Source organism: Leptonotus elevatus, chromosome 1, assembly GCF_054856555.1.
Source record: "Leptonotus elevatus isolate MCC_2025b chromosome 1, RoL_Lele_1.0, whole genome shotgun sequence".
NCBI lineage: Eukaryota > Metazoa > Chordata > Actinopteri > Syngnathiformes > Syngnathidae > Leptonotus > Leptonotus elevatus.
Genome location: NC_141239.1, coordinates 25,490,530 through 25,515,979, shown reverse-complemented (window position 1 = coordinate 25,515,979; position 25,450 = coordinate 25,490,530). Strand labels below are relative to the sequence as shown.

Below are 25,450 nucleotides of genomic sequence, written 5' to 3'. Positions count from 1 at the left end.
TCTCGCTAACCTCTTCCTCCACCCTGTGTCGTCATGGTAACAAAAGCCAGACTCCCGATTGTCACCTAAAAATCAACTATTTTCAGCAGGACAACACAATTGTTGATACTTAGGGTACTTTGACAAAAAAGGGTACGTCAACCTTACATTTCTTGACAATAATATGTTATTTAACCTCACTCGTCTAAACATGACTTTCTGATTGATATTACATTTGTGGAATATGAGTTATGCAGCAAAATCCAACCGTTTTATCCATCTCAGTGGGCGGCCATTTTGCCACTTGCTGTCGACCAAAGATGACATCACAGTTGCTCAGATCTCAGGTAACAGCTCACTTGTTTTCTGAAGCTGAGCTGTGATTGGTTGTTACCTGAGACCTGGGCAACTGTGATGTCATATTAAGTCGACAGCAAACAAAATGGCTGCTCCTGAGATGGATAAAAAGGGCTGGGTTTTGCTGCTTAACTTATATTGCACTAATGCAATATTAACCGGAATACCATATTTAGACTAGTGGGGCTGCACAGAACATATTATTGTCAAATTTTTTGGGGGGTTGACTTCCCCTTTAATTCATTCACTGCCGTTGACGGCTATAGACGTCAAAAACTCATTTGAATTATTTCTATTAGTTTAACTTTTTTTTTTCCAACTTTTGTCAACTAATGTATGAAAACCTATAATTTTTTATTGTAAATTTAGAACACATATAACATTTGTAATTAATCGTGAGTTAACTACTGAAGTCATGCAATTAATTACGATTACAAATTTTAATCGCCTGATGGCCCCAAAAAATATATATACATATTTTGTTTTTTTTAAATTGCGTCAGGCAATTAAAATTTTTAATATTAATTAATTGTTTGACTTCAAGAGCTAACTCACGATTAATCACAAATGTTATATCTGTTCTAAATGTACAATAAAAAAATTCTAGGTTTTCATTCTCTTGTTAACAAAAGTGTGTGTGGGGGGGGGGGGGAACTAATAGAAATAGTTCAAATAAATTTTTAACGTTTATAGTCGTCAATGGCAGTGAATGAGTTAAAGTGTAAAAAAAATAATCATTGTAACTACTGCCTCATTCTTGTCAGTGCACGCTGCTAATTGCACAAACTGCCACTGGCTAGAACGTAGTCGGCCTTTTGTTAACAGCTCAACCTTGGCGGAGGCCTTTTCTTTTTCTAAATGGTTTCAAGGCATAATTCAATCAACGCCCGTTAAAAGTCTTGTGTAAGTTGCAGGAAAAGTGGATGTCACGCCTGAAGAGGCCTCAATGTCTCGTGCCTCCCTCTTCCCGGGTAATCGTATCGCGCAGAGCGTCGGGGCCGACTGTTTTAGTCGTGGATCAGCGGTCGTGGGACGAACCCGAGAAGCCCCCCGCCCACTTTTCATGTCAGCGGCATCAAGGGAAAGCGGACGCGATCCAAGAGCGAATCACACTTGAGACATCAAAGTGGCAGCGTGAAAGGCCGGCGAGAGACTTGTTTTTTGTTTTTTTCCCAGGCAAGCGCAAGTCAAGCGTGGCCGAGGAGGAGATGATCTAAGGCCGCCGTGTCACGGAGAGGAAGAAGGAGAGCAGACAGATGTACGACGAGGCAGGTCACAGCACATTGCGGGGGGGAAGACACTGACGAGTGTTTACATTCCTGCCAAACTGATCACTGAGATCAATACGTGCATCACGCGCTCAAGTGGGCGCGGTTGCGGGCAACCGAGGGCATGCAGCCTGGCAACATCCCGATGATGATGATGATGATGATGATGATGATGATGATGACGACGGCGGCAGTTAACTTCTCAGCCTGCCCTTCTGCTCACCGTCACTCATCGCCGTTCCGCCTGGCTGCTGCCCGGCCGATCGGATGCTGGCGCCGGACCAAGAGCCCAGGCTGTCGGGACTTGTGCAGAAAGGTGATAGATCACCATAAACAGCTCTCAGCGAGTTATAGGACACCATACAGGTGCAATTAAGGCATCGGGGAGAGTCGCATGTCAGCGGGGGCACTGTATTTGTACACACTGTCTACCCACTGCAACATATTTTTTTTAATGAAGAATTTTTTGATGGGTTTTTACAGTAAACTTACTGTAATGCCCTCATATGAGGGGAAAGGAGAGCCATAGTCACATATGTACTTGACTCAGTCTTAACAGTAATGCTTTTTCCACTATAGTACTGTTGTATGAAATTTCCGTACACATGGATGGCCTACAATTGATATATATATATATATATATATATATATTTTTTTTTTTTTATAAAACCTGTATTTTTTATTTATTTTTACATTTAGGCCTACTACAACCTGGTGATACCTAGAGAACCAAGTATTTGAGAACCACTGGGTTAGAAGCCCCACAGTACCACTTTGTTTCAATTGAAGGACACTGAATGTTAGAAACTGAGTTCAAGTAATGGCTTGGGACCTGTGAGCTTTGTTAACTCATTCACTGCCATTGATGGCTATAAACGTCAAAAATTCAGTTTAACATTTTTTTCCACTTTTGTTAACAAAAGTATGAAAATGTACATTAAGAACAGATATAAAATTTTTGATTAATTGTGAATTAACTAGTGAAGTCATGCGATTAATTACAATTAAAAAAAATTATTGCCTGACGAGATGATTATTAAAAAAATTAGGGGCGTCAGGCGATTCAATTTTGTACTCGTAATTAATCGCATGACTTCAATAGTTAACTCACAATTAATCACAAATTTTATAATAAAAAAATCTAGGTTTTCATACTCTAGTTAACAAAAGTAGATTTTTTTTGTTTAAACTAATAGAAAAAGTTACATTATTTTTTTGACGTCTATAACCGTCAATGGCAGTGAATGAGTTAAAAAAAAAATCAAGCAAATGACCCGCAAACTTTGTTCCTGTACTACAGTGTAATACAAAGCGGTAGAGTAGTGCTAAAAGCTGCTCTCATCCATCCAGTCCAAGTATGTTTTTGGACTTCCGATTTGTGAGCGACAGCTTCCACTGACCGACAAGTGTGGGCACGCCTCAGCCTCACTGAGGATCTCCAAGTTCCACGTAACGCAACACCAGCGGCAAAGGGTCCGCATGGTGTCATCAAAGCAGACCCCTAGCTCGAAATGATTGAACAATTAGCTCCACGGTTAATTTGGCACCAATGGGGAAGTCCACTTTCCTCCTTGGGCCCGCATGCCGGCACTGTTTGCCTTGGCTCTTGTGACGCCGCAGAGGGGCTTTCACGTCAAGTCGACAGAGAGGCTAAACAAGATGCACTTTTCATGGCAAAATGGTTTCCATCGCGGCATGCTCATCGCCGCCTTTAATCTGCCTGCCGCGCGCCGGCGAGGAGCGAGCCGCCACGCAGCGTGACAGCCGCTTCCCGCTTTTGTCTGCGACCGATTGAAAGGCGCCCGCTTAGCATCGCTTTTTTTTTCTTCTTTTAAATCTTACATGAAAGTTAATAATTGGCTTTGGTGCCGTGTTTTATTTACAATTGCAGCTCATCATTCTGGACGAAACGAGCGGCTGCAGAAATTTGTTCCACTACTCACTGAAAATACAGGCAAATTTATCTTCTTCTTTTTTTAATTCCCCAGGGGGGCTCTGTAAATGCTTTTTAGGTGACAGGAAAACAGGGAGGCATGGAGACAAAGACTTGAATCCATCATACAGAAGCTTTGTGGTCCCTCGTTTAAAAGTCAAGTAATGGCGTTTCAAATTCAGACATTCAAATGACAAGAGATAATTTTACATACAGGTCTCAATAAAATAAGTCAACTAGTTATAAAATAATTTTCAGTGGTTCAATTAAAAAAAACTGAAATTCATAAATTTACTACATGGTGAGAAATATTTCTTCTTTTTTTTTTTTTTAAGTAATTTTGCTGCCTATTGCTTAAAGCTGACAAAATATTCTAATTGACCATTTAGGGCTATAGTAGCACTATTACGAATAAGTCATGCTACCAACATAGCAGCCATCGCTAACGTTGCCTTGGTTACAAAGCTAATACTAGTTTAGTATTGCAAGCACTACTATTTTGTTGAAGTTGTAACGTGTTCTGTTAATATTTATCACAGCTTTGCACTTTAATACAGTAACTGCATAAGATGAATCATTAAGAATGGCAATTTTTGAGAATTGCGCTTATTCACATGTGTGAGGGGCACGGCCTTGGTCAGACTCAAGGGGATTAGTGAAGTGAGGCTACATTTAAATTTTGCTTAATGGCTCTGTATAATACGAAACGAGTTACACTTTTTGAATCAAACAACTGAAAAAAATGAATCTTTCTACAATATTCAAATTTATTGAGCTACACCTGCACAACCAAAAATGTAGGTGACCCACTAAGAAAGCCTGAATCCCAAAAAATTGCATGACAGAACTAAAAACTGCCTATTAAAATGCTGAGGCATCATTTCAGATGACGAGAGTGCAACGATATTAAGTTAAATGGCTTCCATGTGAAGGACCTTCATGGATTCTGATATCATTGAACTGGTGTCGATTTGTCCGTAGACACCCACTAAGAACGCCTTGTGGAGCAAGATGTCTGCATGTTCTGGAGAGAAGAAGAAAAGAAAAGAAAAGGCACATGGATGGCGTGCTTGGCGCCGTCCCGAGGAGAGGAGCCCCCGCGCTTGCGAGGAGGCGTCGTCTTACCTTGACAGAGCAGCACGTATTCCGGAAGATTCCTCAAAGCCGTCTGCACCACGTCAAAGTCGCTGCTGCCCATGCAGTACATGAACGTCGGCAGGAAATCGGTTGTTAGGCTGCAGGCCAGAAGTGCAGGTGAGGTCAAATGTCACCATTATTTGTACATTTGGATAAAAATTCCTTTCATGTCAAATTTGGTTGAATGTGACATTACCGGGGATTATTCTGAATGCAGCGCAGCGCCAGGCTGAATGCAATGTTCCGACACAGCTCCTCCGAGGACGTCATGAGTCTCTGCAGGTCATTCTGTGAAAAGACCAGTGGTGAGATTCTATATTTTAGACAGCTCCTATTGTTTATTAGGGGTATTTTTATTTTTCATCTACATTATCTACATAAACACTTATGGTCTGTTAAATCATATACTATATAGTTTACAAATTCACGTCAATGTAAAGTATTACTTAGAAGGATTTGTTTTATCTTTTTAAAATATGTTCTTATCTTAATTTTAATGTTTATATTATGTCATTTTAAGGTTACTCGTTTATGTCTTATGTCTGCACTAGTCACCGAGACAAATTCCTAGTAATGTGAAATGTATTCACTTACATGGCAATAAAATCGATTCTGATTCTGATTCTGATTCTAATTCAGATTACAGTCAAGAGGTTCTGGGTTCTGTGGCATTTACAGACATTTTAAAATACATAATATAGAAAAAATTAAATACAGGGTTAAGTGGTAGAGGAACTTTTTCAGAGTTGATGCCTCTTCTAAACCCGCAATTATCCACTATTGGCAGCCCAAAAACAAAAAGGTGGTCGCATCTTCCAGTCAAATGATTTGAAAATGGCAGCACCGGGCAAATATGTTACTCTTCTGGCGTTGATCCGTTATTAAATCATTTACTGCCAATGACGGCTATAAACGTCAAAAATGTATTTCAACTATTTCTATTAGTTGATTTTTTTTCTTCCATTTTTGTAAACAAGAATATGAAAACCTAGAATTTTTTTATTGTACGTTTAGAACAGATGAAATTTGTGATTAATGATTAGTGAAGTCATGTGATTAATTATTTTTTTTTTTTAAATAAGCGCCTCTAATTTTTAACAATCTTTTTTTTAAATGAATTTATGGCAGTGAATGAGTTAAAATAAAAAGATCTGACGTTCAAGTCATTAACTTGTATAATCTTACTTTTCCTACACATTAGCACGTAACTGGTAAGCTTGAATTTTTTTTATACATGTATGTTTTATTTATTAATCGTTGTACATTATAAGTTGAGTGATTAAGAAGTGCAGTCCACATTTACCTATCATGTTTCACCAAAGTAATTGATATGTAGGAATCCACAGATTTGTACACCTGTGTGGCAGAATTATGTTGTCATGGTAAAGGTTTACAAAACTGCACATCAAAGTATTTAGTACATTTATATGTAATAAACTGCCTTCCATATGAATTAATGCTTCATTTCCCTTTACTTTAATATCCTTTAATGCATAATAGATCTGATATTATTTGTTGTAATAAAGAGTGTTTGCTGAAAAGTAAATTAAAAAAGGACCATGAAAAAAAATTATCGCAAATGAAATTGCAATTGTTGTTTTTGTTGGAGGGGGGGGGGGGTGTGAATCACAATTTGTTTATTTTCCAAAATTGTATAACTTTGTACCAAAGTATGAAAATGGTGGATTCCTTATAAAAAACAACAACAACCTGCTCCTTCCTTCTTCACCATCTTTCATTATGCCATCATTAATCTTCAAGAAAGGTACAAGTTTATTTATGCATTTCAATACCTTTTTATGCTTATTTCACACAGTTTTCAGTATGTTATTCATTTATATATGTACTATAGTTATTCCCTGTGAACTGCATTTTTGTTAATATTTTGAGCGTCTGGAATGGATTTATTGCGGCTACATTTCCTATTATTATTATTATTTCCTATTATTGCTATTGCTTTAATCACTTATAGTCTGACTGAAAAGGATTACTCATGAAAACCAAGGTTCCACTGTACTATAAAATGCATTGATACAACGCCTCCCCCCAATTATTCACACTAACTAAGAGAAGCCTGGCTGGTACTGCCTACCACTACTCTACGGATGTAGGTCTTAATGGTTAATGGTAAATGCAATTGCATATTTTAGGTGCATCTATGATTTGTCAGGTGAAAATGTTGAAGCCAGAGGCCTGTTCTCTGTTCTCTTCTCTTCTCTGTCCTGTTATATTTGCTTGGTGACTCACAATGAAGTATTGGATGATCTCCGGGCTCCTCCTTGACTTCTCATCCACCTCCGTCAACACTTCCAACACGTCTGATGAGGAGGAAAAAGCAAAAACAGCCGCATGAGTCACCGCCAACCAGCCTCATGTGGCGCTGTCTCTGGCCAAAGCTGCCGAGTCAGCCTCACCCTCCATGGCCTCGCCTCTCGAAATCTTCCTCAGATACGTCGTCATGTCGGCGCCACTCAGAGGAACCGACGCGGATATGTTGACCAGAGGGAGGGAACCGGCCGCCATCTCATCTGGAGAAGATGAATAATGAAAACTGTCATCTACAGGGTCATGGATTACATTATAAATATGATGAAAGAATCTTTCAAATCTTACCATCTCCATCTTCTGTCGAGACCTCTGTGGAGGAGCTTTTTACAGGAAGAGTGAGTCCGGCTAGTAGAGACTTCAGCTGAACCAAGTCTGGGTTTTCGGCACTCATGCTCCTGGATGAGAAGATTGGAAAAAAAAAAGTAGTAACTACTGTAATACAGAGTAGTACAGACATGTTCAGAAGTCTAAATACTCTGGCAGAAGTTATGAAATGTTGAACATATTTTGTTAATGTGAGAAATCGGTGGAAGATGACTTACTGTAATATATCAGAGTGCCTCTGCAGGTACGGGATGGCGGCTGCTGCATCATGGGTAATGTACTTTTGTGTGAACTGGAGGAACTTGTTGATGAAGACCAGAGGGGAACGACTCCTCTGAAAGTTCTACAGGTCAGAAGGAAGAATCATTGAATAACTGCCTAAAGCCAAAATATTTCACATTAACAGTGTTTTACCAACCTTAAGGACCTTCATGAAGGACAGGAGGCAGTCTTGAAGCGCCCTCTGGTGGTTAACGTGGAACACGAGTGGCTGCAGGAGTTCCAGAATAGCCAGTACGTTGCTAAAGAACATCATGTGATTCTGCTGCCGAAATTCGCGAAAGTTGAGGTGAATGCGGCCGTGAAGTAGGCCTGCGATCATGGACAGGTGCCTGAATGGGAAGAAAGAATAATTGTCAATATACATCATATAAACTAAACAAGTGATGAAAGTTGGTGGGGTTTCTTACCTGAGCAAGAGGACAGGATGTGACACGGCCAGTTTGCGACAAGCGAGGTTGGCGTCAGAAACGCGTCCCTCAGCAGATTTGGATTCCGCCACATCGGCAAGCAGCGTAACCAAACGGTGGACCAGCATGTCAAGCTGACAAAATGATACAATCATATTTTGTTATTAATTTGCTTAAAAGCCCCCCATCCCCCAAAAATTAAATAATTCTTGACAATATGTTCTATGCAGCCCTACTAGTCTAAATACTGTATTTTGGTTAATATTGCGTAAGTGGAATATGAGTTAAGCAGGAAAATGCAGCAGTTATCAGAAGGCGGCCATTTTGCCACTTGCTGCCGAGTGAAAATGACATCACAGTTGCTCAGGTAACAACCAAACACAGCTCAGCTTCAGAAAACAGGTGAGCTGTGATTGGTCGTTGCCTGAGCCCTGACACTATGATGTCATCTTCAGTCGACAGCAAGTGGCGAAATTGCCGCTCTATGAAATGGATAAAAACAGCTGGATTTTACTGCATGACTCATATTCCACAATAGTAATATTATTTAGAAAGTCGTGTTTGGACTAGTGAGGTCACATATAAGATAATATTGTCAAGAAATAACGTTGACTTCCACTTTAAACACAGGTCAGGTATACACCCGATGAAAACATGCTACATTAGAGGTATGTCCACCATTAAATAATAATAAAAATAATAAATTTTATTCATATTGCACCTTTAAAAATATTTAAAAAAATATATATATATAGAATAGTAGAACATAAATCCCAGACAATAAAATGTGAACAAACTAATCAAAAATATCAATAGAACAATAGTAAAAATAACAAATATAATAGAAAAATATATAATATATACATTATACTAAAGCCAGATATTGTAATATGCCAGTCGAGTAATGTGGAGGTTACCCTCATTTAAATCAATGGGGGAAGGAATCAGCTTAGGCCAAATTTCATATTTATGTATCATTTATTTTCCATGTCACTATTGGAGCTTGTGTCTGACTCATGTAAACAGATTCATAACAGATATGAGTCATTTGTACATACACAGTAGCAGTCCCCACAATAGATGAAAATCTGTTAAGTAGTGACTATATATTTACTAGCTATATAGACACATTAAGGAATCATGACCAGCCCCATTCTCTTATTAACCTTTCCCATAATCCCAAAATAGGGCTGTTAACGAAGCCACTTCACCTTACAGCTGCTGCCGTCTGCTGTCCCCCCACTGCTGAGCGTGCCCTCGGGCAAGGCGACGTGCTGGATGACCTCGGGGAAGTGGAGGTAGATCTGCAGTAGCAAGTTCTGGCAACGCTTACTCATGGCACTGAGGCGAAAAAACAACAACTGTTAATCCTTCAAAAAAAGAGATGGGTTGAATATTGGTATTAATGTTGTACACTTGACAACTTTTCCAGCTTCACTGATCACACGGCACGTTCCGTTTTTGTGTCAATCGACAAGTGACAACAATTGGTACGCATTAACACAAAGTGAGTGCATGAAAAGCAACAATAATGTTTGCCTTCATGTCTGCTGCAGTTTCATGGAAATCCTCTTAAGGCCAGCTGCTCACAGGGCGAGAGCTCAACTCCGCTAACGAGACAGTTTATTGCAGCCAGAGCAACCTTGAGAGCCAGCAAAGAAGCGCTTGTTTGGTGGTGTGTAATTGGAATCAACAGCAGCTTATCTAATATAACATACACTCAAAACAAGGCCAAGTGTTTTGTGTGTGTGTGTGTGCGTGTGTGTGTGTGTGAGAGAGAGTCTGCATGTTTATCTTACTGTGTTTTCACCAGCGACATCTCAGCTGCACTTAAGGAAAAATACTGTAATTCGCCAGCTAATTTTATTTGACCTTGGCCAAAGTTTCCTCATTAAAGTGCTTTTAATAAGTAGAAGACACATTTGTGAAAAGGAGGGTTGGGTTCCACAAAGAGTTGCACCCTGATCTCTGACAGCGGCTCACAACACAGGCGAGTTGAGCGCTTGAGCCTTAATCCTCTCGGCTTCATTATAACAGTACTGAGCTTTTAAAGAGATCACCGTGCCGACGACTTCTGCCGGTTTTAATTTCACACCAATAGACCTAATTATCAGGGTTTTTCCTGGTCCGCAGCATTGCGGCTTGACAGAGGAAAGGCTGCAAAGTTCATCGGCAACGGGGAAGGAACATCGGCCACGATTTGGCCCAAGTTAATCAGCAGCAAGATAATAAAAAACACACTCACTGGCTGGGCTAATTGGGGAGAACAACAAAAGACGTCCAACACAATTCAATGCAAGAGCTGTATTATCAGTTTTCAATGACATTGGCTGCTGCTTTCAACCATTTGCTTAATTTATTGTGAATTTGGGGGGCAAACTATTTGAAAGCGCTTTGTAAAACAAGAGCACAATCTTATGCCACCACCACCATGAAAATAAATACAGGTACATCTCAGAAAAGTTCATTTATTTCATTAGTTTAATAAAAATAAATAAAAAAGAAACGCATATCACTAGCATCGGTCGGATGGAATAGAATAAAAATGCTGTTTACATGTAACAGGATTGATTCCGATATGCCTTCCACATGCTCCCCTAAATTAATCAAAAAAGCCATTTTACAGCCGTGTGTCATGCGGAGATCGATGTAAACATAACGTTATTTATCAAGATGGAGTTAATTTGTCTATTTAGCACAATAGTTGTTGATTGTTTTAACACTTTTATTAAAGTAACAAATTTGCTAAGAACAAGCTACAAGTAGTTTAAAACAAGTTACTCTGTTGCAGACGAGCTCTGGAAGGACGCTGTCATTTTCAGGTGCGTAAAGGACGACGTCACCACGCAAAACAGGGCATGCACAGACCGGACACAGTGATCAATTACTTTTGAGGGAGGATACTGTGTAACTAACTGCATTGGGCACTGTTAAGAGATTGAAAAAAACCAAAAGACAATTACCGGTGTTTAAGGTAATCACGTTTTAAAATCCATCTGTGTGATGCCTTTCTTTGCAAATATCCCATTTTATAAAGTGGCCAATATATGTACTGGTGTTTTTTTTTTTTATGGCTTAATTTAGCAGTTTTAAGTCAGGTGCACTTTGTAGTCCTGAAATGACAGTAATTTTTTACATTAAAAATCAGTTTGACTGTTTCTAATTCCTTGAGATAAAGGATTTTGGGAGGTGGGGCGCTGTTTGCTGTAAGATACAGCATAATCGCCAAAATCATGAAAAAAAAAAAATGAAATACTGAAATAAATTATCTTATCCCACAAACTGTAACTTGACGTACACCCATATTATTTTTAAAATTCATTTTTACAAAATAATTTACATTTACAAGGGAATCAATTCACCCAAAGGTTTTAAAAGATGCGACGACTTAATGTATACCAGATGCTACCAACCTGTCCTCCCACTTCTTGGTGCAGCTGATGAGGTATTCGGACACCTTTTTAATGTTGTCCAGGTGGCCGTTGCAGTAGGAGTGGAGCAGCGGCAGCCGGGCCTGGATCAGAGAGCAGGATGCCTCCTCCTCCTCTGCACTATTTTCGCTGCGGCAGTTGAGCTCCAACTCGGCCAGAATCAGATCTACCATGCTGATGAGCTCCTTGGAACTCAGCCGCAACACAAACTTCTCTGTTTTCTTCTGCACAGACATCAAGAAAGAAAGAAAACGTCAGATGTTTTTTTTTTCCCCAGAGTTGGCAAGTGGATTCCTCTGATTTTAGAACAGACTTGAGCGATCTTCTGGTCGCGTCCTTGCCAGATGCGTGGGATGTGGCTGCACGCCCACAAGAAATCCAGAGCTGACGTCGGGTCCAGTCTGAAATGCATTTCACAGCATGTTCAACATACAACATACACTGAACATTATGTCATGTTACTACTTGTACTGTACTTGTATTCTTTTCGCTTGCTGAGCAGAGCGCTGATACACTGCAGCAGCATGGACCAGTTGGACTGATGCGTGAGCAGGGCCAGAAGGTAAGGTCTATAGGCCGGAGTGCCTCGCGCCTGAGACACAGGAAGATGTATCAGGGAATATAACCCCTGTGGTGGGATGCGCAAAAGGTAAGGCTCTCACCTTGTTGAGGGCAAACAAAAGTTTCTGCTGAAGGTCAGGACATACGGATGTGACCTCGGGGTCCAGATACTCTAACCAATCCACCAGAAGACCCGAGCTCAGACCGGACTTTGTCACCTCAGAGCTACTGGCAAAAGAGACAGATACATTAAAGTTGGTGTGGCCTCCAATAAAATATAAATCCACCACAATATTAACAGATTCAAAAGGGAAACACAAAATTAAATTCTTACTTTTCAATTACTTGTATACATATAAATTGGTCTCTAGAGTGCCAGCCCACCCGTGAATTGTGAAATTAAATAAGCAAGCAGTAATTATATCATTAGTTTCTATATTATGCTATATCGGAAAATGTGTTTGTAGACATGCCATGCCACATACACAGTGTACAAGTGCTGCCTCAATGAGTGAAAATATGTTGTCTTTATGAGTGCTAAATTTTGATGAGGGCTGGCTCACATGCAAGAAACAGGGTGTCTAAAAAAATTGTCTGATTTCAGCAAAACAAGAAAAAGATGCTAATAGATAATGCTATTCTTCATCCACGTGGTATTTTGTTATGAAAACACCTGGGAACGATTTTAAACTGTTAAAAATATGCGTAATGTTTCTTTTAATGTCCAGGTGTACCTAATGTTGTTGATAAAACTTGTTCAGCAGAAACAGGACATCTACTGACAAGGGCTCTGGACAGTGCTAAGTGCAACCGGCTCATTAGTAGATGAGTGTCAGCCACCAGCGTTGTTAATCAGTCTCACTGACTAGGAAAGGGTGAGTACCGGTACAATACAATATCAGGCCTTATTTAAAGGTAGCGGTACTCGCGATGGCGGCTGATACAAGTATCTGCCACCCTCTTGTGGCCGCTTTACGATCAGGAACAAGACAGTAGCAATAATAATAAGAATAAGAATAATGCATCAAAATTGCCATTATTTGCATGCAAGTTGAAGGGGAAATGCTATGTTAGGGTATATAGGTCTTTCTTTAAAATGATCTGTCATCGTTTTTATGGGGTGGGGGAAGGGATTTAATGTATCAAAAGTACTAGTGGCATTGGTCTTAGAGTCAGTGAGTACTCAATAGTTGTCTCAGAGTACTGGTATTGGTATTTGGTTATTTAGTCCCCATCGACTACCCGTGTTGTCCTGAATTGCGGCGCTCACTTTGCGTTAGCGTCCGGTTCTTTCTTCACCACCTGCTCCTCACTTTCCTGCAGGAGCAAAGAAATAACCATGGCAACGGGGCCAGCTGTCCCATTCTGGGTGCTAACGGTCATCAACAGAGACAACAGCTCTTCCAAGTATGGAGACTTGGCCTCCATCAGACCTTGTAAAACTGAAAATAGTCAAATACAACAAAAATGTTCAGTAGTAGCACAAAATAAAAGAGGATCACTATTGACAAACTATCATTACAACCTTTTCCAATAAGCTCCGCCTCTGCATTACATCTCTCTCCGGCCTTCAGCATCGCTACGATGGCTCTTAGTGGCACCTCGGTGTCGCTATGATACACCAGTGCCTCAGCCAGGTGGAGGAAGCCTGAGCGTACTGAAATAGGCAGCAAAAAATAAATAATTAATATCCACCCATCCATTATCAACACTGCAGGATACTGTTGAGGAAGTAGCTGGAGCCTATCCTATGTGACTTCGAGCAGATAACATTCTAAACTGGTGCCCATAACTGAAACCAGTGAAGTCAGATGATTGTTACCACTACACCAACAGTGACTCACTTGGTAAAAAAAATCATTCATGTAAAACATTCAGCATCTGAAAAAAACTCTCACTCACCATCGTTATGCCGATGTGTGTGAGAGTTTTGGCCAATAAAAGACTTGAGTAGAGTCTTTAGCGGGCCCACATCCACTGAGGGATTGTCAAGCCAGATGAGCATCTCAACGTTGACTTTGAGGAATAAAGAAGAGAAGGAAACGTCCTGCGGCACAAGGCGCTGAGGGCAGAATAAAATGTCAACACAACAGAGTAGAATACGTAATAATAAAGAGTTAATTAGCACGAAAACAGTACCTGGTAAAGGTGAAGCTGGCGCATGAGCGGGCAGGCGAGTGCGTGGTTGTGGTGCATGGACAGGACGATGGGCCCGGCGTGGGTCGATGTAAGCAAGGCGGCGATGCCCTGAAGGAGATGCAGAGCAAGCCCGGCCTGCTGAACCTGACCCTGCTTAGCCCGCATCAGCTCTTTAGCAAGAGCCTGCTGCAAGGCCAAGGAGAGCTGGCTCGGGGGCGGGCCGGGCCAGCGCTGTTCTGCCTTCAATGGGAATATCTGCAAAAGAACACGTCAGTTGGTGTGGTGGCCACTAAGAAATAGAACATATCAGCAGAATCATGTTCACATTGAAGAGCCCACTGGAAAGAATTCCCGCTTAACATTGCCAAATTTTTGCCCAGTTATGTCGCAAAAGCAGTGATTTGTTGAAACATTTTGACCCAAGGCAAGTGCTTTCAAGCTGCAAATATTTTGCAGAGGTCGCTGTGCCTCACCTTTATAACTCGACAATGGAAAACAACGGCAACAGACATAGTGTATGCACTAGCCGATCCATGTAGTATGACAGCTCATTATATGACGTTCACATATATGTTCGAATTTGCCCTTTACACCACAACACACTAATAAAAGTAAGCACTGGTTCTAAAAATAATGGTTCAGATGTTAAAAATCCTACATATGCTGCTTAACTCATGATATGATAATAAGGTGTTTCCTACCCGCAGCATCAAGCCTGGCAGGTCATCATCAGGCCCGATTGTAGGAAGCTGCGTGGCTGCTCTCATCTTAACGGAACCATGAGGGGCTTCCACTATAACTTGGGCTTTACTTGTTTCGGCAGTATCTGTGGGAAGGAATGTCAGGATTTAGAATATTTTCATTCATTCTTAACAGTAACATGTATTAAAGTTGTACACTAAGATGAAACGGTCTCCAGCGAGAGGATGAAACCACCTAACCTCTTTGAGGTGGAAGAAAGGTACTCAGCAATCTGTGGAAAGCGTGCCCCCCGGTGGCACCTCGCTCGTGTTGCACCTCCACCAAGTGGGCCATGTAGTCTGTTGCAGAGGAAATCCCCAACCCCAGTGTAACCAACGACAATATAAAATAGGGGAAATACCTGCAGCAGACTCCTACCCTTGTCCATAATGTTCTCCTCCAGTGCCCGTGCTTCGACAGTGACAGCTTGGTCCAAGTACTGGAGCAGTTTACTCATGCTCGAGACGGGAATTCCAAACGACTGCACGAACAGTAGCAATTGCTCAGGCTCCAGGTCTTGCAAAGCTGAAGGTAAACGATACATATATATGAGGAGGTGTGTGTTTACAAGAAAAACTCACACTGATAAAAGGAGCTACACATTTTGATCAAAGCATTACCTGCGTCCACCAGTCGAGGCACCTCAGATCGAATCATCCTCAATTTCAACCAATCAGGAAGCAGCAGGGCCTCCTCTGACGTGTCCACCAGGAAGGCAGTTGGCAAAGGTTTCTTGTCAGGGAACCAAATGTCCAAAAGACAGTAGAAGTCACTCTCTCCTGCATTATGGTCACAGAAAATCACAATTTATTCAAGAAAGAAAGAAAAATTGCTTATAAACACAGATGTATGAAACGACTGTATTATATACTGTATTAGTGTGTGAACCTTGTGACTGTGTGAAGACAGAGTAGGACAGTCCTATCCTAACTGCCAGCAGAAAAAGCAGTAGGATTACATTTCTTATGCTTCTTCCTCATCCCTTTTGAATATGAGTTAGTACAAGTATGTTGTTGTTGTTGCTTTGATTGTTTATTGTTTGACAACCTTGTTTTTACAAAATATATCCCTCATTCACTCAAATAAAAAGCACGATTGCCAAGGTCATTTTATTTATGAACTACCTTTAGGTGGGCCCAGAGTAAGAAGGATGACCATCGCGTGGACGACAAGGATGTGCATGGTGGCCGTCTCTCCTGTAGTCCAGCGCAAAAACACCTGATCTTGAGACTCTGACTGTTTTTAAAGAAAAATAGGGAAGGGGAGGGGCACGTCCAGAAAACAGTAAGTCAAGTGAGAAAGACCAAACTTCATGTGTGACGTTGAAAGGTTTATACCCAGCTGTACAGATCCTCGCCATCTTTGGTCTTCCTCATCCTCCTGATGTAGGCGGAGAAAATCGAGAGGAATGCGCTGAGGACAGCCTCTGACTCGGGTCTGCAGGAGTGCTTGGAGAAGAGGTTGTTCATGATGGTGGAGCGCTCCACAATCAGCCGGGCCACATCCTGCAGGAGAACCGCAAGTTTGTGAGAACATATAGACTAAACTCTAACTGCCGTGTGCCCCAATGCTTTTTTTGTGAATTGTGTATATCATGTTGGAACCTGAATGATTACCAAAGCCAGGTCATTGTGAGATGCCTGCTCCTCCACTGGTGCATACTGCGACAGGTAGATGAGATAGGCGCTGATGGTCTGAGGATCAGTCTCCATGTGTATGGCCTTTGTTGGATGTAACACACAAGAACGGCTTTAAAATGAAAACTTTCCACTGATGATGGTGTTAAATGTTGACAAGCTATTGATGTGGACCTGCTGCAGGGCAGTGGATGTCATGCCTCGGACGCTGTCGAACATGGGGAGCTTGGGGAGGTCCTGCAGCAACCATTGGTACCCCGGCAGGAGCTCGGCATCGGCGGAGTCTTCCTCCATGGGCTGGTCCCGTTCCTCTCCGTCCTTCAGGCCTCCTTCAGTCAACACCAGTGACAAGCCCTGCGCGCGAGTGTTAATTCAACGATGAAATTGGATTTGCAGCGCAAAGAGTAGGGGTGAGTGATGATATGAGAACTACCTTCATTGCCAGGACTCTTGAGGCCACCTGAGAGGAGCTGAGACGACGCAGGAAATAATCCAGAACTTCGCAAGTTGTCTGCTCATCGGCTTTGGGACCCAACAAAAGATCCTGAAGCCGTTCGAGGAGCTGCCTTTGTTTTTGCTGCCTCTGTTGGGAACAAATTTAAATTAATATTGGGTGCAAAAATGTCAAACAAGAACAAAGAATGTCCTCATGGAAGTAGAGTACTTGTTTTTTCTTGGCTTTCTGCTCTTTGCTTCCTCCCTCGTCATCATCATCTATAAGCAGGCCGTCGTCCTCAGCGTCGTGCAGCAGGAATTCGCACAGGCACTGCACGGGGAGCACGTCCAAGGACCCCTCGCTTGACTGGACCAGATCAGCCAACCACGGCATGGACTGGGAGGAAGCCTGTGAGAGGAAGTTACAGTATATTAGAGTGGCAACACACACACAAGCCTTGTATAGATGCTTATAATTTTTAAGCAATTTTCCATACTGTTTCATATGAAATATTTTCATAACTTTAATATTATTTGTAATTCAGCATGCCTGCTCTGCCTTGTGTAGTTTTCATTGTGGCGATGTATCCACAGTAGCGACCCACCTAACATCCCTACCCACCTGTCTTTGTATGATGTTGAGCAGGAAGTCCGGGTTGCGGCTACGGCACAGGAGATGGCCGAGGCGTAGGGATTGGTTGAGGGTTTTCACTTGCTCCTGTACCTGAGGTGGAGGTCGACGAGGCGGACCCCTGGCACAAACAAAACACTTCATGTTAACACACTGAACTTACTACTGAGAACTACTACTACTAGTTGGGTTGTGTGATCTTACTGCGGGTCCAGACTAGTGAGCTGGGAGAGTAGCAGGCTGTTGTTCTCCGTGATGGTCTGTTTTGTGGACGCGGCGGCCAAGTGGCTCTCGAAAGCCAAGATCTCCTGCTTCTCCCGCTGCGAGATCTGCAGTTCACGACCGATCATCTCCGTCTTCGTGTCGTCGTCCGCCACCGTGCAAGGTGGGTACGTGTAGTTGCTGTGGAGGCGTGAACGTTTAGGGTGCGGTGCTTTAAAATCAGGAATAATTATAGTTATTAGAAGGGGCGCCTACTTGGTCATAACCATCTCCATGAGCATTTTCAACGTCGGGTAACCATCCCAGGCAGTCAAGCCTGCAGAGGACAATGATAGGTGAATAAAATGAATTTAGTAAGTTAGTTAGGATAAGTGAGCAAGTTAGAGAGTATGTTAGTTAGAAAGTTAGCTACTGTTGTTAGAGAGTGAAAAATCAACAAACATGGTGTGTTTTTTTGTTTCCTGAAAAATGATGCCCAATGGCAGCAATGTGCATATTTGTATCTCAATAATCTTGCCATTACAGAATACAGAAAAGAAAAAAAAAGAGTCAAGCATAGTACCTATTTTCTGTGGATTGAACGCAGCGACCACCAGCAGCAGAAGCCATGCTTTCCAATAAAGGGCTGATATTGCCAAATTTGGCGGCTGGTACCTACAAATATTTGGAGTATTTTGTTATTCTTTACTGCAAACACTGGTGAGTGCTTTAAAAGTCAAGTTAAGTACCCTGCAGGCAGCTGAATGTTTTCTGGATGATGGTATGTGCACAGATTGAGCACGGCGTCAATGAGCTGGATTCGCTCTACAACCAAAACCTCCAGATCTGTTAGACAAGAGGAGAAATAGTCCACAACCACGTGATGTTTTTAAGGGCAGATATTATGAGAAAAATGACATTTTAATGACAAATCGTTAGGTCTCAGGGGTGCCTGCACATTAAGTGTAAAATTAAAGAATCAACTACTACAATTTTAACTTTTGTGCTGCTGGGAAAAATTAAAATAGTGACCTCAAGGAGGCTATTTGTGAAGAAATCTCAAAATAGGCATTTTGGTACAAACTATCTATTTTTGTCACACAAAAAAAAATTCCTAGCGACATGTGGACCCTTTTGCCAGAGCGGGTCACATAATACTTGATGACATCGCTCTGTGAAGTTATCAACACAATGGCGGTGGTCGGGGGTTAGTAATTGTGTCTGTCCATTTCCCACATGCACACAGTGCAGTGTATGAAACGCTGCCACCGCGAGTGAAAATGCTTTTAATGTCTCTACAGGAGCTCTGTTTTTTTCTCCATAATCTCGGCTCTGTTACCACTCTAGTCCAAGATTCAGGCTCCACGCCCGGTCGTCATGATAACGAAAGTTAGACTTGCCATTGGCCCAGCAGTATATGGGGCAGGGTATAATGTCACTAACATGGAAGACACCCTGGAAACTGTTTTAAACAAAAAAAAATGCACATTATGTCTCCTTTTCATGAACAAGTTAGATGGTAATCGCTCACCGTCAGACTGAGCGCCAGCAGCCCTCTTGACCAGGTGGTCAGCGAGCTCCATGGCGTCCGCCGGGCCCAGCGGCAGATCACGAGACAGCCCGATCACCAGAATTCGCATCAGCGTGTCCTCCAGCAGGGGCACCTCGGAGCAGAGGCGCAGGAAAAAGCTGAGGAGCAAAAACGACAACTCAGTCTAGTGCAATCCGATCAACAGACAACCATTTGCAACTCACTTCCTGTCGCTTTCTGGCGGCCAATTGTCCCACTTGTAGTAGGTCTCGGGTTGCTCCGTAAAAAGCACTTTGTGAAGACTGCGGAGTGAAGAAATATTGGAAATTTGACACGCATGTTCTTACAAACATTCTCTGAGACAATAATACGCACCAGTGCACGTAGTCTTTGGCGCCCACTTTGCTGATGGTGGGAACCACCGTGTGAAGCCACCACACGGCATCCCGCTGGATGGAGGCGATCTGATTCTGGAAGGACCTCAGAACCTCCAGGTCTGAAGCAAAACATATACTTCGACTGAAAAATGTGACATTTCCTAGTGTATATAGTATGGCCAAATATTACTCCAATTTTTACGAGATGTGTATAAACTAATACAATTCAATGATAAACATAAATGTAGTATTTCTTTGTTGGTTTACATTTTTTGTATTTCCATCTTGAAGCATGACATTGATTAGTAATGGAAAGGCATTTTATGTATCAAAATATGCCAAAAGAAGTCAATCAAGAGTGTGCCGCATGTATTTAAGAGGAAATTCACAGACTACATAACCTGGAAAGCAGATTTTGGGCATGGAAGAAAGCTAATTTAAAAAAACAACAACGGGGGTGCGCATATTCAACATTTGTGAGATTTTTCTTCATCAGTTTGGATATGTTTTTGAAAATGTAATCAAACAATCATTTTTGTCCCAAAAGGAAGCCCCAAAAAACTCACTCTTCTTCTCTCCTTTGTCCCATGCAATGCCGGCTTCTTTGACCTGAGCGGTGATGCCCAACATCATGGAGACTGTAAGCAAATCTGTCACCTGGATGACAAAGCGCTCCTACAGGTGAGGAGAGAACAAAGTCGAACTTGAGTATAAGAGTAAAACAGCTTAACAGGAATCTGGGACGAGACACTTACTTTGAACTCCATGTCCACGTAGGTGGCCTCCTTCCTCTCCTGCATCAAACCAAAGCAGAAGGACTGGAAATTGATTTCGTGTTTGGTCTGCTTGATGATCTCCCTCAGCAGGGCTCGCGAGGCGCGGAGGTAGTCGTCCTTGTTGGTGAGCAGATCCTGGAAGACCATCGCCAAGAACTACAAAGAAAAACTGTTTATTTTGAGCCTCCTTCCAATATGTCACTGTAGGGGAATTTTTATTTAGAATTGAACCACCTTTGGTGCCTGCTCGGGGCTGTGTTGCAGCAACGTGTGAAGATTCTGCATGTTATTTGGGTTCCTGGCATTGGACAGTTCGTTGAAGATGACCAACTTGACCATCGTGGCCAGGTTGTCTCTGTGCGCATTCAGCAGCTCCCTGCCCATGCAACAATCAGCAGAAAGCCTCAATTAAAGCCATTTTTCAAATTTAAAGCTACCTAATTTAAATGTACTAAGACCCAGATTGTGTGAATCACCAAGCACAGTGGTACCCTGACTTATGAGCTTAATCTGTTCCGCGATCAAGCTCATAAATCTATTTACTTGAAAATTAAACCATTTTCAATTAATTAAAATGCCATGAGTACATTCCAGCCTCTCCAAAAAAAACACATTTTATGTTAAGAAAAATAGTACTATATTGCACATAGCTACAAAAAGCAAAAATAAAAATAAAACTTGAAAATGTTGTAAGATTTGCCACTCATAAATCAGGGTACAGTAACACTGTTTGAATTTGTGAAATTCAATGAAATGACATGAAATGAATGAAATGGTGAAAAGTGGGTGCACAGACCTGACACAGAGCATATAGTGGTTGAGGAGCACTTTGGGCTTGAGTCGGATTTTGATCAGGTTGGAGATAACCTCCATGTCGTCTGCTCCATGCGTGCTGCAGTTCATACATAGCGACATGAGGAGATCCTGCGCCGGCCGAGTCAACTATACCAGAGGACAATTGGCAGAATAAAAGATACAACTTGCCATTTACTACTACTCCACATTTTACAGCAATGGATCGGGAAAAACACACAATCAAAATCACGTGTTTAGCTTTTCTTCCTTGTGGGTAATTTCATTGTAGTCAAGAAATATTATGAATATAGCAATGTCAATTGGATGATTTTTTTTCACCACAATTGCTTTGTAATTGTACTTTCTTGTGAGCACCACACAGTGACATTCAATTCAACCATCCATCTTTTCCGTCCATTTAAACATTAACCATTTATTTAAATATTAGCCATTTATATAATAGAATATCTAATATGCTTCCTGCAAGTATATAAGCTTTTTGTTCAATTAGACAAGCCCAAATGTGAGTAAATTGAGATGAGATCATCAATATAATTTAAGTATTGTTGTTTGGATTGGATTGGTGCCGTCAGATTTTTATGTAAAATGGGTGCCTTGGCTCAATAAAGCTTGGGAAGCACTCATGTGCATAGCTGTCGGCCTGTTCCTCTGAAGTCATAAATGAAGTAACTGCACAAAAAGTGCTTCTGGAAACAAGCTGTCAAAATCTACATTAATATACCTACATAAGGGCATTTTCATTTTTCAAAATTTCAGCCGGTTACAATGTTTCATTGAAAGAGGAATTGGCAAGCTGTCACATGTCAGTCTCGTAACGTGAACAGCAGTAAGTATCACTAATGAATGGTATGGCACCCTAATTTTTCTAGGTAGTCTTTGACGTAGTGTGTTTTATGACAGTTTTGATCACAGTATGAATGGCTGACTTGCCGAGCTACAACAAACATTACTGTTCATAAAGTGATCATGATGCCATATGAATCATAAATATGACAACCGGTGTTGCAGCCCTCACCTTGGGATTCTGGAGCCACATTTCAAGCCTCTGCACAGCCATGAGTCGAGCCTCTTTGTACCCGCATGTGGCAGTGAGCAAGCGCAGTAGATTCCGTGACACGTTGTCCATGGGCTGCCGGCGGTTGAGTTGATCGCGCAGGACATCCAACACGTAGTCCTCAACACTCTCCGCTAGTTCCTCATACCTGCGAAGAGACCGACAGTGAGCCTTGAAAACGCCTCGGAATGAAATCGGATTTAATTTTACTTTTGCACCGATGCATTTTACTACCTTGGCATAACCTGCCCTTCATCCTCGGGGCTAAGTTTCTCCTCCGCTATCAGCAATTCCGCTCGGCTATCGTCCTCATCGGGAGTTGATGGATGAGGGCTGCTACCTAAAAGAGGACAGGAGTTTAGGGTTTTTCCAGCATGAAAAATAAATAAAAAGCCAGAGCGTTTGGTCAGTACCAGCACTGAGATCTCCAGCGGTTCGGCCTGTGTCGGCCTGCAGTAGCATGCTTTTGGGGGGCATCTTGGTGCAGAAAGCCGTTTGAATGTTGTCCACAAAGTTCTTGCAGTGAGAGCTGTCCACCCAGATTCTCTCCCCCAGGGAGTCTTCAATGTACACCTGAAAAATAGCATTTTATACTGAAACCTGCAAGTATGAGGAAATCACTCATTTTCCCTTATATTAGTTGAATATGTATTTTTTGTTGTGTAGTTTAGGGGTTTTAAGTTAAAAAAAAATGCCCTTGCTGTTATTGATAAGTACTTGCTGTAACACATATGCATGCATAAATACATTTCTCACTTTGACAAAAATCTCTGGCCAGTTCTCGTCTTCTTCGTAGGCGGCCATCAGCAGATTGCCGGCCAGAACAGACACCAGGGAGTTTCCCTTTGCTTTAAAATTAATGGAAGCATCTCGGCGCAGGAGGCTGCACAAGGCCTGAAGGAAAATATGATACCACAAAAAGAAAGAAAAAAACCTAAATGTTCAGTAATCAAGCATTCAACTTTAGACAATTTTGTGTACAAGAACAAATAAAGCCAATACCTCTATGATTCCTTCTGTAGCAAACACGTTGGGTTTGATCTTAGCCAGGAACATGAGGCTGAGATACAGCGTGATATCTGGCTTGGCTCGGTTCATCTTGAGCTGCTTCACCGCGCCACACAGCAGCCCCTCGACGCGCTCGTCGTTGCCCTCCGACTCGGCCGCATCGATTTCATCCAGCAACAGCGCCGGTGACACTAGTGCGTGTGCAGAAAGAAAAAAACAACACACATTGACATACATTGCTGGATTTACAGTGTGTGGTTTATTTGGGGCTATTCAGAATATTGGTGGCACAAGCGGGAAAATTGTCACGGCAGCATAACAATAAAAATTTAAAAGACACGGCTATTTTCAAATAGGAATCATTCTTCTTGCAAATGTGAATAAACAACATGAGTGCAGAGTTACCAAATAATATGATGTAGCATTGAGCAATTGGACCAGTAGAATATATCGCATTTGTAAGCATTTAATTGAATCTAAGACAAACTGCAACTGTGAGTTACCTTCTATAGGAATAACTGATGGTTCCTTAATAGAAGGTGATATTGCCCTCTTGTCTGCAGCCGCAACTTCAGCGAGACGTCCCAGGGCACTGATCGGGGGGGTGGTGGAAAGCTTGGGACGCTTGGTGAGGCTGGACAGACCCGATGAGGACGGGAGGGCGGAGGAGGTCTCTCTCTTGCGGTCGGCAGGTAGAATGGCGGTGGCCGGCTTCAAGAGGACAGCGGGGGCTTTGGAGTCGCCACCCTGGTTCTTCGAGCCCAGGGCAATAAAGTCTCCGGGCGGGGCATGGCCTGGGACAAGAAAATGTTTTTATTAAAGATCGTTGGTTTTATAAACGTTTTGACAAAAGGGTAATTTTTACTAAGACGAAGAACTTATTTTCCTATTACCTGAAAATAAAAAACATATACTTTTTTTTTAATAAGTCATACACTGCTACTATTGCTTTATTCTATGCATTGTTGTGCCGTTTGAATTATCATCCGACAGTGTCGCCAAATGCCTGGACATGGCTTTTTGTTTTGATGAGTGTTACCTACCCGATGTTTTTGCAGCACTGGGGCGCCGGAGAGCTGTAGGCTTTGGACGATTCATCACGACCAAGTGTCTCAAATGATCACAACAGATGATCTACGCGTCCCGTCATATGTTAAGATGCTCTACGTGTGACAGAAGGATAGATTAGTAAGGTTAGTTGAATGTCAACCACTGGCCGCGCATTTAGCAAACCAGCAGGGTCCAGAACATCGTAATAACGTCGTCTTATTGGATCAGACCTTAATAACATGAGCATGTTCGTTTCTTAATGACATTATTTGTGCTAAAGCCCGGCTAACAACTAACAAGGCTAACTCACAGTTTCGGGGAACTGGTGGCAACTTTCGAGTAAACGGTGTCGGTGGTGAGAATTGAATCTGAAACTACTTAAAACGTTCCCCAAAAGTGGTTCTGATTAGTAGCTCATTGTGTTTTAAAGTTGTCGCTAAACGACAAAAATGCTACTAATGGGAGAGCCCAGTTTACAAAGGCATCTTCCTCGCTAAAGCAAACATGTCGGTAAAGAGCATGGCATTAACATGCTGCCACCAAGCGTCAGTAGTGTTAACTGCGTAATCCCGCACATCACATATATAGTACTTTCATGAAGCTTCTTTTAATGTATTCGCTGGTTTCTGGATTCGGTGAGCAAATCAATGGCATGCACTAAAAAAGAACTACATACAATGGAAAATACAAAGGAAATACAGTTTTGATGGACGTTGTCTGCATGCGAGGTGTGACGTTTAAAAAGTTGTATACAGCTTTGGAGAAAAAAGGTTAAGAAATAAAAACACTGTTATTTGTTTTGTTTTTGTTTTTGTATTTTGACATCTTTTTCTTTTCTGCAAATTAATGTTCTCTATGACAACGTTTGTATTTGTAATTTGTCAGTATAGAATAAAACAACAATGTTCACTTTACTCAAACATATACAAATAAATATAATAATTTTAGGGGTCTTTTTTTTCCAGAGCCGAAAATGGAATTGTTGGTGTTAAGTTGCATTGGTATAGAACCTTGAAACAATAGAATGTAACTCTTTAGGCACTTACA

At 41.7% G+C, this 25,450-nt stretch overlaps 1 protein-coding gene across 2 annotated transcripts; it reads right to left on the bottom strand.

Moving 5' to 3' along the window:
• Positions 1 to 4,284: 4,284 nt before the first annotated feature.
• ints1 (integrator complex subunit 1) lies at positions 4,285 to 24,892 on the bottom strand. Of its 2 annotated transcripts, none has more exons than XM_086087176.1 (48): positions 24,714 to 24,892; positions 24,397 to 24,516; positions 23,857 to 24,147; positions 23,348 to 23,544; positions 23,102 to 23,239; positions 22,759 to 22,918; positions 22,580 to 22,685; positions 22,307 to 22,493; positions 21,272 to 21,417; positions 20,710 to 20,851; positions 20,455 to 20,631; positions 20,266 to 20,374; positions 19,698 to 19,818; positions 19,547 to 19,624; positions 19,323 to 19,480; positions 18,541 to 18,637; positions 18,375 to 18,466; positions 18,068 to 18,128; positions 17,795 to 17,992; positions 17,582 to 17,711; positions 17,189 to 17,368; positions 16,958 to 17,107; positions 16,699 to 16,878; positions 16,504 to 16,608; positions 16,225 to 16,392; positions 16,012 to 16,123; positions 15,508 to 15,666; positions 15,266 to 15,412; positions 15,088 to 15,186; positions 14,848 to 14,972; positions 14,147 to 14,401; positions 13,910 to 14,069; positions 13,533 to 13,664; positions 13,278 to 13,449; positions 12,109 to 12,235; positions 11,923 to 12,038; positions 11,760 to 11,847; positions 11,429 to 11,670; positions 9,227 to 9,356; positions 8,016 to 8,149; positions 7,745 to 7,937; positions 7,545 to 7,669; positions 7,288 to 7,397; positions 7,089 to 7,202; positions 6,922 to 6,992; positions 4,871 to 4,962; positions 4,663 to 4,772; positions 4,285 to 4,561 (listed from the first exon to the last, which is right to left on the bottom strand). In XM_086087176.1, the coding sequence occupies exons 2-48, from the start codon at positions 24,449 to 24,451 to the stop codon at positions 4,449 to 4,451; spliced, it is 6,552 nt and encodes a 2,183-aa protein (XP_085943302.1). In that variant the 5' UTR covers positions 24,452 to 24,516; positions 24,714 to 24,892; the 3' UTR covers positions 4,285 to 4,448. The 2 variants fall into 2 exon arrangements, with proteins under 2 accessions (XP_085943302.1, XP_085943310.1); XM_086087184.1 differs by having other exon boundaries at positions 12,109 to 12,232.
• Positions 24,893 to 25,450: the final 558 nt, after the last annotated feature.

Bases quoted from the DNA above. Each gene is read 5' to 3' on its own strand.
- ints1 (XM_086087176.1), bottom strand. From the start codon at position 24,451: ATGAATCGTCCAAAGCCTACAGCTCTCCGGCGCCCCAGTGCTGCAAAA. The intron at 16,609-16,698 runs GTCCACATCAAT...CATCCAACAAAG, and splicing joins CATCCACTGCCCTGCAGCAG to GCCATACACATGGAGACTGA. The intron at 7,670-7,744 runs GTTGGTAAAACA...TCTGACCTGTAG, and splicing joins CCTTCATGAAGGTCCTTAAG to AACTTTCAGAGGAGTCGTTC.